Source organism: Microchirus variegatus (genome assembly GCF_963457635.1).
Source record: "Microchirus variegatus genome assembly, chromosome: 18".
Classification (NCBI taxonomy): domain Eukaryota; kingdom Metazoa; phylum Chordata; class Actinopteri; order Pleuronectiformes; family Soleidae; genus Microchirus; species Microchirus variegatus.
Window position 1 is genome coordinate 21,298,206 of NC_139819.1, and position 15,700 is coordinate 21,313,905.

The 15,700-nt window shown below is 38.8% G+C and overlaps 1 protein-coding gene across 1 annotated transcript in view; it reads right to left on the bottom strand.

Annotated features, from left to right (window-relative positions):
• The window catches only part of col27a1b (collagen, type XXVII, alpha 1b), a gene marked incomplete at its 3' end in the record, with an annotated part of 87,765 nt that overhangs the window by 51,706 nt on the left and 20,359 nt on the right, over nucleotides 1–15,700 (bottom strand). The window contains exons 5-7 of the mRNA XM_083905395.1: nucleotides 14,937–14,990; nucleotides 7,407–7,460; nucleotides 7,264–7,317 (exon numbers count right to left, since the gene is read on the bottom strand). Of these exons, the coding sequence (XP_083761521.1) occupies nucleotides 7,264–7,317; nucleotides 7,407–7,460; nucleotides 14,937–14,990 (162 nt within the window). The remainder of the gene's footprint in view (nucleotides 1–7,263; nucleotides 7,318–7,406; nucleotides 7,461–14,936; nucleotides 14,991–15,700) is intronic.

A 15,700-nucleotide genomic window follows, 5' to 3' on the forward strand; every position in this document is an offset into this window, starting at 1 on the left:
TCTGCAAACAGGCTCCGTAAAAAGCTCCATAAAGCTGCAGCACGTTGAGGCTTTACTGGTTATGACAAGAGGGAAAACCTTGAACTTGACAAACCTCGAACTGTGGCAGATGATGGAATTTCACTGTAATTTGAATACAAAAGTGCGCTGTAAGGACTTTTGGCTTCTCATCCCACAGTTTGATAAAAAAAAAACTGGAGAGTTAAGCACAGTTGAACACAGCTGCAAGCAATAAGGTGTCTGGTGGGTTTCAACAGAGCCAAGCTGGCTCCCTTGACTTTATTAGCTGGATATAAACTGTATTTTAGTTTAATAATTTGTTTCACTGTCAGCAGTTTTTGCTGCAGACATTTGTCCATGCAGCGTCATTAAGGTCATGCCTGATTGGGGGGGGGACAAGAAATTCTACATGAGCATCATCACAGAAAAAAAGGAGAAAAAAGAACAGGTGACCTGTTGGAATCACTTCACTTCTGCCAGAGTACATGTCCACACCCAGCAAAGTTCCACAATTACAATAAATCAGGAGGACGAAGCTTTTCCCATGACTCTATGTTCCATGACTCACTGAGCAAGAAAAGGTCTCCCCTTTTTCTCAAAAAGGAATCCTCCCCACAATTTTCACTGAATGGAGGAACCTTAAACATACCAGATGGTTTTTCAGTGTCGACGCAGTCCCATTGCATAACAGTTCACTGGAAATGCTGCCGAGACGCTATTGCGCAATCATGCTTTTGTATCCCAAATGAAGACAGGGGTGTGTGCCTGTGTGTGCATCTACTGTACAATGAGCTTCACTTGTTGTTTTGTTCATTCGCATTCTTCAGACATCCAGATCTGAACCTTACAGTGACCTTTCTTGCAGTTTTTGATTCTCCTTCTCTTCAACCAGACGTTGTGTATAATTCAAAAGTTGGTCTGTCTGAGGATTTTCTTTCTGTCTGAGTGAGTTTTTTTGAACAGATGCTGTTGCAATACAGTGACAGGTAACTCATTTTGATTTACTTCCTAATGAAAATGGCCTGTGATTATTAAAATCTATCCCAACAACATATTAATTAAGTTCCTCCAGGGTTTCCCATGAATTACCTTGACTGCAGTGGTCCACCGTCTAATTTGATCCTGCACAACTTCAGAATAGACCAAAAAATGCTCTGTGTGCTTTTTTATCGTCTTGAGCTTTGAAGACAACCGCCTCCACCCACTGTCCCACAGTTGCCCCTTCGCACAAATACATTTCACTTACAATATACATCACAAAATAACAGTCTACACAGGGTCACATCACTAAGTTGATGACCTGTGCATGAAATGCCGTTATTGCTAGCTTGTACGCTATGCTGCTGTATTGAAGCCAGATCTGCTAACACTGTGTGCACTATACTGATAAAATAACACAATGGCTTATGGAATCGCTCGATGAGTCGAATCTGCTGAGAAACAGAACCAATTTGGCAACTGAGTTGCACTTTAGTCACCTACTCGATATCTGATGGTTCTCTCATCCCATATTGAGTTTTTAGAACCATAATCTTCTTGAAGGACTAAAACAACACGGTGAAGCCTCAGTCAGGGCCACACTGCTGATCTGACCTCAGGGGTGGGTTACCTTACTAGCAGTGGTGGAATGTAACGAAGTACAAATACTTCGTAACTGTACTTAAGTACATTTTTCTTTACTTAAGTAGAATAAATAGTGCATACTTTTTACTTTTACTTTGTTACATTTTGCAGCAATTATCTATACTTTCTACTCCGCTACATTTCTACAATACGTTTCGTTACATTTTCTGATATGTAAGAAAATGTAACGAAGAGATCAACAGAAAGAGATCATCAGGGCAGTTTATCTCTGCCCTGATAAACCTGTTGATCGAGGTCTGAAGGTCTGCCGCATTTCCTAATCGACCGCGTTCCAGAGGAGGCGGGACACTGTCCTTGAGATCCGGCTGGAGAGACATCCTGATAAGCCAATTAGAAACTGGAAATTCAAGTTGACTTCCATTTCAATCAAACTCTCTCACACATACCACTATACTCTCAATACACTGCATATCATTCTCTCATACATTCACTATCATGTTGTTGCATCCATAATAGCGTGAAAGAGAGTATGATAGTAAAGGTACATGACTATAGAAGTGTTTGTGAGAGAGTATGATAGTAAGTGTGCACGACTATACTGGTGTTTGTGAGAGAGTATGATAGTTTTTGTGAGAGAGTATGATAGTTTTTGTGAGAGAGTATGATAGTGTTTGTAAGAGAGTATGATAGTGTTTGTAAGAGAGTATGAGTATGATAATGTTTGTGAGAGAGTATGATAGTGTTTGTGAGAGAGTATGATAGTGTTTGTAAGAGAGTATGATAGTGTTTGTAAGAGAGTATGAGTATGATAATGTTTGTGAGAGAGTATGATAGTGTTTGTGAGAGAGTATGATAGTGTTTGTAAGAGAGTATGATAGTGTTTGTAAGAGAGTATGAGTATGATAATGTTTGTGAGAGAGTATGATAGTGTTTGTGAGAGAGTATGATAGTGTTTGTAAGAGAGTATCATAGTGTTTGTGAGAGAGTATGATAGTGTTTGTGAGAGAGTATGATAGTGTTTGTGAGAGAGTATGATAGTGTTTGCAAGAGAGTATGAGTATGATAATGTTTGTGAGATAGTATGACAATGTTTGTGAGAGAGTATGATAATGTTTGTGAGAGAGTATGATAGTGTTTGTAAGAGAGTATGAGTATGATAATGTTTGTGAGAGAGTATGATAGTGTTAGGGAGAGCGTATCATAGTGTTTGTGAGAGAGTATGATAGTGTTTGTAGGAGAGTATGAGTATGATAATGATTGTGAGAGAGTATGATGTAATGTGAGCACAAGACTGAATTATTTCTCAAAAGGCCTCATACCCGCACCACATCACACACGCGAATATAAACAGGCTTTAATCAATGCGAGCTTATGACCCGCGCCCATTCCTGTCAAATTAAAACTCATGCACTGAAGCCTTAAACATATGGTAATTAACAGTGTTGTTGTTACAGTGTTAAAATGGTTAATGTACTGCAAATGACATGAAATATTTGTGTTGCAGTTAAATAAATCTTTTAAAGATGTATAACCAGACTTCTTTGTTGGTTTTGCTATTGATATTTAACTCTGAAGATTACCCTGACAGATTGGGCCACAGATGGTAAGCACATTATATTAACCTAAAACTTCATTAAAATGCCAGTGCCTGTTTTCTTTTTTTTAGAATATAGACATTAAGAGAATTAATCAGTATACAAGTACTTTTACTTTTAATACCTAAAGTACATTTAAAATCAGGTACTTTTTACTTTTACTTAAGTGGGGTTGTCATTTTGGTACTTCTACTTGTACTAAAGTAAATATTTCTATGGTTATTTGTACTTTTACTGAAGTACTGAGATTCAGTACTTCCTCCACCACTGCTTATTAGTCACACAGACAAGTAAAGGAACTACTTAGTTTTTTGACCTTGCTTTCACTTGTACCTTGTTTGTCTCTTTACTAATACTACTTATTAACACTTACCTGCTTATTACCAGTATTAATTTTCCAATAACACAATATCATTTACCAGATGAATACTTAGTATTTCTGCTGTAGATCCACTGTATTTACCCACTATGACCAGTGGTTATTACCAACAATGCTTTTGTTACCATATATTTGGGTAAATGGCTAGTAATTAGGGGACCAGAGCTACCTTTTTATTACCAGCTTATAACCCAATAATACACTAAAATCTTCCATAGTTACCAGGTAAATACCCAACATTTTGGCCATATTTCATTGTACTTACCTTCTTATCACCAGCAGTAATTACCCAATAACATACTATAATTTACTATATAGTTTGGCCATAGTTCCATTGTATTTACTTTCTTATAACCATTGATAATTACATTGTAACAATTTTGTGTTACCATGAATTACCAGGTAAATACCTGGTAACTAGGGGAGTGTAAAAGAAAGGGTTACCATGTTTTTTTCTTTGGGTACAGACACTGCTGCCTTATTGAAATATGCAACAAATACAGTATATACATGTTAAAACTACAACAAACTGAAATGTCCACTGTTGATTTTGCTGTAAACTGGAGAAAACAGGTGAAAAGAAGAAGAATATTGTGTGTGAGATGCACTTGAGAGGCTCATAACAGAAACAAAGATGTTCTGTGACAGACACACGCTTCAGTGTGGTCTGGTCTACTATGCAGGGCTTTGATGTCTGTCTCTCATTGACAGCTCTTGTGGTGTTACAGTGGTTTGACTTGTAATTTGAGAGTTACACAAAACCAGAGAGTAAACGCTCCTCCTTCAGCGACTTAACTCGGCTCTTGTGTTTGCACACGTGCCACTGACATTGAGAGAAAACAATATCGACTTGACATCAGATTAAAATCCTGTTGCCACCCGATCTCACCAGATCTTAGTAAATCTGCCAAAACTAACATTCAGGGAAGCCTTCTTCATGGTCAGCTATCACCACAGATGAAACAATGTGGTTTCCTTCCCATTTAAAGCTGTCAATCATAGTTTAATTTCATGTACTTGGGTCTATTAGTTGAGTTTTTGCATTCCCCTACGATTCAAGATTTTATCCATGCTAACAAGATAAATCTCTGTTTTTCCTTTAGATTTGACTGCATGCTGTTGCTCATATTAGTCAGCCATTGCTACGGGCAGTTAGAAAACCTTCCACCAGAACTGCGCTGTAGATTTTATCAGCACAACTACAAACATCTCTTCCAGTCGACTGGGTTTCTGCTTCACCTAACACTGGCCCAGCAGTGGTTGACAATACATTTTTGCCAATATTCTACAGAAGAGTTGCCTGTACAAGCAAAATATAACATTGTCTCGTCATCTGTGTCATAGAGCGCCATTGTTGCCCCAAAACTATCCACATTATTCCAAACCCCGTGCTACACCACATGAATAATGGGAGGAACTTGCTGTTATTCATCACTGACACTGGGTCTTCGGGTCAGACTCCCATCCCTTGGTGGTAGAAGGAGTGTGTGAAATGCTTTAGAAAGGCACTGCAGACAGAGAGGGAAGACATACTGCAGCACAGCATAATCAGAATGTACTTGGCTGCTGGAGTTCATTTTGAATCAATGCTACTGCCATGTTGCTGATACACTAGAATGTGAAATGTGCATTACTACACAGCTGAAAACAAACACACTATTGACCCGTTAGGATATTTTTTTCTCAAATCAAACTGCATATTTGCGGCCATTTGTTAATATCTACTGTAAATTGAGAACTACTAGGTTTGGGCTGAGTGCCAGAGACAGGGTCAGGGAGTCAGAAGCTGCTTTCAGTGATAGCACTGAAGTGGAAATTGTGGATATTTCCCCCAAAACTGTCTTGAGGGAGTGAATGTGAAAACATGTAGGTCAGCAGAAGTAGTTTCAGACATTTTCCAGAACTTCTCCTGACACCTACCCCATCAAATGTCCAGGTAGTTATCTCATGTGAGACGACAGCAGGGAAAGATCTGGATAATTCACAGCTATTTACACAGACGCTCCTGCTCTTTGGAAGATGTCTGACCAGATAATCTCGCGCTGTAATCTTCACATGTGAATGACAAACTCCACAGAACGTCCAAGCATAATTTTCCTTCATGTTTTTGAGAATGGCTTATTGAGAGACATACATAATAGTATTGTATTGTTTTGTTCTTTTTGTTTTTTCTTGTTGTCACTAATAGAATAAAGCGACAAGCAAGCAAGAATAAAGCAGTGTTGAATTGGGCCTTTACACTCCCACACATGTCGGGTGCATGCTGGTTGGTGGCAAATGCAGATGTGTACAATGGCTAATTTTGGAAATAATATGTAATTAGGGTTCGAGCACGACTGTGCAAGATCGCATTTTTGAGGCCTTTACCATACCCCAAAACTCATGGACCTGGTGAAAAATTGCATTAAAAATGAAAGTGGGAGGGGCTTATGAAAATGAAAATCAGCTTTCATTAGGTGCCTTTTTGTCATGTTTCACGTACATGAACAAAAGTTGGAACACATGTTAATCATGTCAGGACGGTCCAAAAAGTCAATGACGACTTTGCCATAAGTCATACAGGAAGGCCGCCATCTTGGGCTGAACGGCCATTTTTGGGCATTTTTGGCGAATTTGCACCAGTGCTACAAGATCTATTTTATTTTGTGATTGCAATTAATTTAATCTGCCTTTAATCTGTGCAAGGCAGATCGTGCTGTCTCCAATGTGAAAAAGTGAAATATTTCAAGTATTATACACAGCAGAATAAGAGGGGCAGCCCATACGCAGAAGGGAATCGGGCTTGTAATAGGAGGATTGTTGAATCCCTGTCAGGTCAGGGGCTGTGGTAGGTTTCATGTATGTTGAAGCTGCTCAAAAGGCACTCCTTATTGAAACAGGAGAAGAAAAATAATCTGAGGAATAATGATAGGGCCTTACTATATCATATATGGAAAGAATAATGCAAAAACATAGTTCTACAATGAGATAGTTAAAGCAGAACAGTTAGCCAGCTACAGAGTGCTATGTTATCTGTCCACTCTGCATAGTAGGAAATCCAACAGGCACTGATCCATTTGAGATGTGTAATTAGTGTAAGCAGGATAGCAGAGGTTGGGAAAGGCCAAGGATAAAATGCACAAGGCCACAGAAAAAAACACTGCTGCAAACCATCATTCTCTGTTAGGAAACTGTAAAGCAATCAAGTAATCCTTAGCACAGAAACTAACCCAACTTTTTAGGGCGAGTTTCTCTCCAGAGAGGGAATGATAACATGGAGTTGGAGAAAGCATTTATAACCCGTGTTTCACCCAGTAAACTTCTGTGCCTCAGCTTCCTTTATCTTGAGGCCTGTGATACTCATGATGCAACAGCCCGGCTATTTGAACCTTGAGTATTTCATCCCAGGGGAAAACCAGATCACAGGTGTGCTGCTTGATGCCTGCATTATGTTCGGCTTCTTTCCAAACAAGAGCTCAAACATCCATGTTTGGCTCAAAAATCTAAACATTGCAATTTCACAGACTTCCGACCGCATATGCAGCTCAAAGAGAGCCAGGGTTAGGAGAGCGCGTTTGATTTACTCGCTCACCATAAACACAACTCCACTCATTCAGTCATTCACATTCATTTGGTCTCTGATTTATGTCTGAAACATACTTTGAGGACAGAAACAGAAACGTAGACTATAATCTTTCACAGTCTGCACAGATGTGTTACTCCCACCTTTCGTCCATGTTGGCCAGGCACTCCAGGGGGGCCCACAACACCAGGCTCTCCCTAAATTGAAAAACATCACATCACAGTATATTTACATGATAAGTGTCTGCATATACGTTTTAAAGAAGAACATATGCTACTATGCATACTTTTAGTCCTTTTGGGGCTTGGCCAGGGGACAGTCCAGGATCTCCTTTTTGTCCCTAGAAGATAAAAGAAAGAGAACATTTTCTTTTAAAATGACTTTTTCCTGCAAATAGCACAACATATTCCCTTGTCTGCATATATTCTGCACCACATCAGCCTTCCACTCGCATTTACACAGAGACGCTTGCATTCTGCATTTACACTAATACAGAATGATGACTTCAGCCTCCTTGTTGGTAAGTGTCGCGGTTGTATTTACACAAACGCACAGTCTATTTATGCCCTCCTGATACTTGGTTTACACCAATCCAGAGAGAAGCAGTGGGGAGTGAGCATGTACATTCTTCTCCCTTTTTGGGCAGTGGGAATCCTGTCCAGTGTATTCTGACTCAGCACTGGACGTCCAGTTGTTCTGGCGAGAGAGTGCTAACCAGTAATCTATACAATTATATTGTCAGAGGTCCATGGAGAAACAGATAACTTCCTGTGTCAGGACTTTCCACAAACTAAGTTAGAGGAAGCATATGCAGCACTGTGTTAGTTGGACAAAATGTCATTTAATTAACTGTAATTATGGTGTGGAAATAAATCTTGAATTGTGCGATTATTGACTGGATAAAAAGTGGAAGTAATAGCTGAATAAAGGCCACTGCAGACTACGTGTGATTTTTGTTAACCCTTTAACAACACATTAATGCATTTTGCATGACTATAATTACGCGACAGCTTGTGCTATCGGATAATTTCCAGTGCTTTCTGAAAGCTGAGAAGTTGCAGGTCAAAGCCAACATGTGGTTATTACGGTAATTTCACTCGCACTGTTGCAAGAAGCCAACGAATCAGCGTCTTTGTCACCAGAGAGGAGAGAGTTGCAAACACGCCTCTACATATTTTCCATTCTGTGGCCTGTTTTTGGAAATTGAGACAAAAACTCAAACAAATGTTATTTTAAGGGTGAATTCCAATTCCTTTCTTAACCCTCAATCTCAAAAATGCGCGCTCCCTCTAGTGCAAGTGCTGTCCCCGATTCTCAGAAAAATTAAGTTGAGGGGCGAGTTTAAGGGCTGTATCGCCCTCAATATTGAGATTTTCCGAGACCACCCTTGGGAGCAAGGGCTACCCAGAATGCATTGCGTGTTTTCACATAAGAAACGTGGCGTCGAAAGCAGCGAAGCGAGTGCGATACAAGTATTTTCTTTGTTAATAGAGATATAAAAATGATGAAAACCATTGTATTATCTTAGTTTAGGCCCATATTATGGATTACTGACGTCTTTGTTGCGTAACATTTATTTTTATTTTACGATCTTTTGTCAATAGTCGGCCGGTGCGCACACGCGATCGTTTGCTATCGTTTACTTTTAAATAAGCCGTGGTGTGTGGTAATTTTCAGCTGAATATGTCCGTGGTTGTGGTATTTGTATGAGTATCATCTTATAACTAACTGACAACCTAATAACTTGACTGACAAACGGATCGTAATAAATAATCATGACGTAAATGTGTTCTTCTTCCACTTCTTTTTTGGAGTTGACAGACTGGACGCAGGTTTCGCGTTATTCTGCCCCCTACAGTCTGAAGACGTATCTGCATTTAAGGGGTGTCCCATTTCTAAGTGACAAAATAACCCTCAACACTTGGTTTTGAGTTAAGATTAAGGGTTGAGCTAGTTAAGATAGGAATTGGAATTGGCCCTTAATGTGTTTTATACTGTTCAAATTTCAAATTCAACTTGCAAAATCAGGTGTTTGTGTACAACTACAGTGTTTATTCTGAATAAAATATTTTGTTCACTATTTTAACATGCAGTAAATTGTATATAACTGCCAGATATTGAAAGTTATTCAGGAAAAATGGGCAAAAAGCACTTACTCACAGGACATTGTCTGGCCCTTTTATGGTTAAAATAAGTAAAATGATCAAAACTGTGTCAAATTAATTCAAGCCTTAATGTCAGTGACACCTAACCTAACCCTAACCCGCTAATATTAGCAGTTATCTAATGGATGAAAATACAAGTTACAGACATGACATTCAAAATACTCAATACAGCAAGAACAGCGGGGGGTTTGTCACAACTTCTTCAGATCTTTAAACTGTCAAACTTGGGTACACCATGAAGCAGTTACATGCAAGAGTTCTTAAATGCTCATACACCAAACAAGCTCTCCTCTGCTATTTAGTCACATTGCTGCTGACGTGCAAAGGCCTTTATTTTATGGCAATGGTTCTCAAATCGTGGTATGTTGGTGGAAAATCTGAAATACTGTTCTACTGTACACTACCGCTCAAAAGGTTGGGATCACCTTTACATTTTTGTTGTGTTTTCCATTTGAAGTCACACTTTTGATGATTTATTTGAAAATTGTAATTTTCTTTCATATACCAGATTTAAGGAAAAATTTCCTTTAGATGGCGGAGGCCACTTTTGGAAATATTTACAAATCAGACACTGTATTAAGGAGGTTGTTCCCACTGGTCAGGGAAAGGGTCCAGTTGAATGTTATGTACAGTTACCTAAAATGCATCATAAAGCATCAAAATGGTATGATATGTGTCCTTGGACAGGCAGTAATGGCTGTAGTAATCTCAAGCGCATATGGGAGAAGGATTTGTCTTGTACTCTGGATGAAAAAACATGGGAGGGGATTCTTTCCAACACTGAAAAATATGTAAGAGAAGCAAGAGGCAAATTTATTCAGTATAAAATAATTCACAGATATTATTTTACCCCATCGAGTGGTACATTTGTACATGCATTATGGGAATGTTCGAAGATCTTTCCCCTGTGGAAAAATGTTTTAGATTGTATAGGCAAATGGTTGAATTGTGAACTTCCCAGATCTAGACTAGACTGTCTCCTAGGAGACTGAACAATGGTACCACACTTGAACAAACATATCTTTGGAATCATAAAGACTGGCCTAATGACTTGTGCACGGACAATTTTGCGGTGTTGGAAGGAACCTCAAGCTCCCACACTGAACATGTGGAGAACTCAGATGATGGAAATTGCTGCAATGTGAAAAAATGTTGGGGAGATTAAACAGTGAAAATGATATGATAAATGAACAGTGGGACAGTTTTGGTAAATATATATCTAGAGAGAACAGCTAAACCATGTAGAGATACTCTCAATTGTTTTGTTTTGATTAGGGCTGTCAAAAGATTAAAATTTTTAATCAGATTAATCACAGGGTAGCTGTGGATTAATCACGATTAATCACGAGTAATTACCATTCGTAAATATGCCAGAAAAATTCAAATTTTCTCTTTATATTGTTGTAGGAACGGAGAGATAAATAAAGTATGTGAAAATATTAATGTAAAGAACAATAAAATACTGTAAATAACTTGTAAAAGCCTATTCAAGCTTAGTAAAAATTAAACATTACATTGTAAAAAACCCACATTATGACAATATAAATATATAGAAAAAATAAAATACTGTAAATAACTTCTTCTCTTCTTCAATTATACATTGCACTGTAAATAACTCACATTATAAACAAAATATAAAGTATAGAAGTTAAATAGTTTTCTTACTAAACCCACAGCAGGAAATTCCTCCTCTGCATCTTTGAAGCACTGCTTCTACTAGTTAGCGTTAGCGTTAGCGTCAGCTAGCATTCTGACGCTAATGTTAGCTGCTGTCTGTGTCCCTGTTAGTTAGACAATGACTGTTAATGTTATGATTATATCATTATCTGTGCCAGCAGCGCCACTTACAACTGTGTGTCTTTCTTTCTTTTTTCTTCATCCTCTTTTTTTTCTTCCTCTTCTAACTTCCTGATTGATAACTCCTCTTCATTTTCCTTCAGCTTCATTTACAACTTGCAGAACGATAACTTCAGGTTAACGTGAGGAGACGTGGGGCCCCTTTAGGGAAGTTTCCTACTGAGATGTCATTGCAAATCAACCATTGTTGTTTAAGGGGGACGGGGATGCAGCTGCTCTCTGATGCATCCGAGTGTCGGGAGCCCCCCTATCGGCTCGGGGCCCCAGGCAGTTGCCCGCCGCCTTGCCTGTTCATAAACTGCACGTCTACCCGTAGCGCGATGAAAGTGAGAATGTGCGTTAATGCGTGAAAATAAATTAACACGTTAATTCCACAAATTAATCATCCTGCGTTAACGCGTTAATTTTGACAGCCCTGGTTTTGATGTTTTACATTAAGGCCATACACTTTGCCTGAATAATGAATCGCTCCTCACTTCCAAATATGTGTTATTTATTGAACTGCCGATCTACCTGTCTGCTCTATTCTTTCTGTTTTTTCTGGGTTTTTTTCGTCATTTTTTATTTTTGTCTGTTTTGCGCGTTCATATTTATGGTTGTTTGTTTGTTTTATGTTCATAATTATGTAAAATAATAAAATTCTAAATTACAAAAAAAAAAAAGAAATAATGATTTTTATTCAAAATAATAATTTTGCCCTTTTGTCAAAGAACCAGCAAAACTGTTTTCAGCTGTGCTAACATCATTGCACAAGGGTTTTCAAGGGTTTTCTAATCATCCAATAGCCTTCTAACGCCATTAGCAAACACAATGTACCATTAGAACACTGGAAATGGGCCTCTATACACCTATGTACATATTGCATTTAAAACCAGATGTTTGGGAAAAAATTGCTTTTCCTTCAACTATAAGGACATTTCTACATTTCTATTTCAAACTTTTGAACCGTAGTGTACCAGGGTATGTGATTGGAGTGGAGCCGAGGAATGTTTTATATATATATATATATATTTTTTTTTTATTTCTGAGGAATGTATTATTATTATGTAGTATTATTTCTGAGAGCCGAGGAATGTTGACCGGAATGCATAGGAAGAGACAGCAAATGATCTTATTGGGAACTAGAGTGTTGTAACCAGTGATAGCGTCGACAGATCACGCCCAAAATTTCATCCAAATCCGTCTGTGACTTTTCGAGTTATGTCGCTAATTAACAGACAGACACACAAACAAACATATCCTTGGAGGAGGTAATAAATGTGCCTGCTGTGAAAAGTCTGTAGCTGACTGTTCGGCCTAGTGTATTTTAACATTGGTGATAAATGGTGTTAATGGTCTCAATCACTAGGTTTAGGTCTTCAATACAACAATCTGTCCTTTTTGTAAATGATGCTCCCACTGGTGCAAGGATACACCAGGTAATTGACAATTAGCACATCAATGCAGTGCTTGGTTGCAGGTGTAGGCAGATATGCAATCCCACTGATCCAAATATGGTTACTCTTGGTCTCAAAATATGAAAGTCAACACTTCAAAATGGCAGTCCATAAAGCAGTAGGTGATGTCACAGTAGGTTTGATCCTGTGGCTAACACCTCTTTTTAAAAGAAGTGTGGGGGAATATTTTCCCCACACTTCACACTAGTAGTCTGCATGTTAGTGTTGGCTGAACAATGTGTCTTTTCACAGCTAGATTATTTTAAGATTCTCAGTTCAGCTAAATCTGATAACTTCCTGTTAAAGCTTAAGGGTTCAACAAGCACTTGTATCTTTCTAATGATTATATGTATTCTGTATGTGTATATTATGCCTCTATGAACTACATGAATTACATTTTTACTCTAAAGGTTGGCCACTTAGGTGCTTGATCATCATCTTGCCTATAGTATTCATCATCATTAAATCCAGAAAAAGTGATATGTTCAAAACAAAATTTAGCTTACACAGAGAATGTTTTCATCCAAATGGTTTATTTCTCTTAAAACTGAAAAGTGGTCTGTGCCAGACCAGACTGTGCGGTTTGAGGTTTGTGTGCAAATGAGTGAAATTGAGCCAGGCAGGTTTGGTTCGGCTCCAGCTAACACATATGTATGATATAGAGTTATTGGTTTGGCTTCAGCTGGCCACAGCCTGGTATCAATTATGTTTTTTTTGTTATTGTTTGTTTGTTTTTTTTTACTTAAAGATGTAGGAAAGGCTGTAATTCCTTTGCGTTTCAATGGACTAGGTACTGGATTGAAATAGCAGTGCTGACTCCTTTGTGATATGCTAAACAACCGTCTCTGCTGACAGCTCAAACCATCTGGAGCACACACTGATGTCAAGTGCTTGCAAATTAGTGAGGTAGAAAGTCGTAAAACTTCTGTTCTTTCACTGAACTGACACAAATGGCTGAGGGGAGAAGAGGTGAACGTTGAAGCTAAAAGGATTTGACCCTGGATATGCACAAGCTGAATCATAAACAACATTTCTGAAAAAGGAATACCTGCTCTTAAAATGTACATTGTTATATTGAGCATTAGAGAGTACAGACAAGAAGAGTACAGTCTTCATGCACACACAAGAGCTGCCAATTATTTTTATAACAATGTGAACTTTTCTAGATCTACTTGCATTATTGAGAGGTTGAATTTAGAGACATGGGATAATGTATCTGTCTACAGAGACAAACAATCATTCACACTCCCATTCACACCAATGGTCTTTTTTTTTTTATCTCCAATAAAAGTAATACACAAACTGCATGTCTTAAAGGAGTCATATTATATCCTATTTCTCCAAGTGAACCTAGTTCCCTGGTGTCCTCATGAACATGGCGTCCCATTGAACGTGAACCTAAATACCAAAATGGTCAAAATACCATAAGGATGAAGCATCACAGCAGTTCAATCATCCTGCCAAAACAGCCCTGTTCAGAACGCTCGCTTTAGTAGTATCTCTTTAGGTCCACCTTAAGGGACAGGAAATGACATCAGCCACAGAGGCTACTGGGAGCTAACAGCAGTTAGCATTTGGAAAAATGAAAAATGCCATCATATATAACATGTATCCACTGGACAGATAAATCCTCTGAGGCTGGAAGTTTGTGTAGGACGCTGTGCTGCACTGTGGAGCCAAGAATAGAACTTTTTCGATGACTTGGTTTTCAGATACCGTTGCCCTTGCCAGCACTCTCGCATGTTTTATGGACAAAGCGTGAGACAACATTTCCAGGAATTTAGCGCATTACGACGTCCTAATGAGCGCGGAAGTCAACATCGTGTGTTTCATCTCCTGTACTTAGACTGAGGAGGACCACAAAAACATGAGTGAGTCATCTTTTTTCACACTTTGCCAACTGATAGGGCCTCCAGAGTCCCAAATATAAGGATTTAAATGATTAAAAAGTTGATTTTTCATAATATGTCCCCTTTAAGACTGTTGGTGGACAATGGAGTATCAGGAGCGAACACACGCAGGCACTAGAAGAACATGCTAACTCTTCACAGAAAATCAGTTGAACCAGAGTTTGAAATGAGAATCTTCTAACTTTGTGTTAGATTAAATAACCATTAACAAGTCAATCAATCTAGCAGATTCCAGTAACGTTTGTTTGTGGGATCTGAACTCAATTTTTACAGAATCCACTGAAGGCTGGAGAGTGTATGATCACTTTGTTGTTATTGATCAGTATTTCTATGTTAAACTTTCAGCAGTATATATCAAGTCGTCTGAGACTTCTGCATCTCCCAGCTTTGGGGAGATGGGACAATTTGACCAATCACAGGCCTTTCTAAAAAATATTTAACGATGTACCTTCACTCCAGGAGGTCCTGATTGACCAGGGTTTCCATGAGGACCTGGGGGACCCTAGAGAGACAGACATAGTAAGAGTAAAGGTGAGTCATTTAACATTCATTGGCCCATTTCAAAAGCAAAGAGAGCAAGTGTATATGAGGTACATGCACATCCTCTTCCCTGTCCACCTCCTGTGTTGTGGAAAAGATCAGCAGTGCCCTGAGGTCTCTCTCTGTTTGTCTTTCTTTTGATGTAGGTGCTCTGTGAGACTCGCTGTGTCTCCTGCCTGCCTTGCCTGTTTGTCTGCCTGACTGTCCAAGTTATAACATATGGATGTGATTTTCCTCCTCCCCAGATTGTTCCACTGTTCTCAGGGGTTCCACAAAGTTAAGGCCACTCCACTCCATCACAACAAATCTCCCAAGAGCTTTGTGCCACAAACACAGTTCCTTGTTATATAATGTATAATGAGCTTGGATGGAATTCTTGAAGCTGTTTTGGTGCCAAATGTTTCAGCCAGGTGGGTAAGATGTACACGAGTAGAGAATGATGATATACAATTTCTTTTTCTTTGGTTGAAAGGACAATAAATTAAAACAAGCTGCGGAGAGGGATTGTTTGGAAAAAATAAAGCCACAACTTCCTGAGGCATCCAACCAAGGACTCTTCCATTTAACTGCACATTTGTGTGTGGAGCTGAGCTGAAACGCTGAGCAATGAAAAAATCTTCTCCAGCTAAACTAAAAGCTTTGTAACATGTTCTGAGGGTTTGGAGAGGGAGC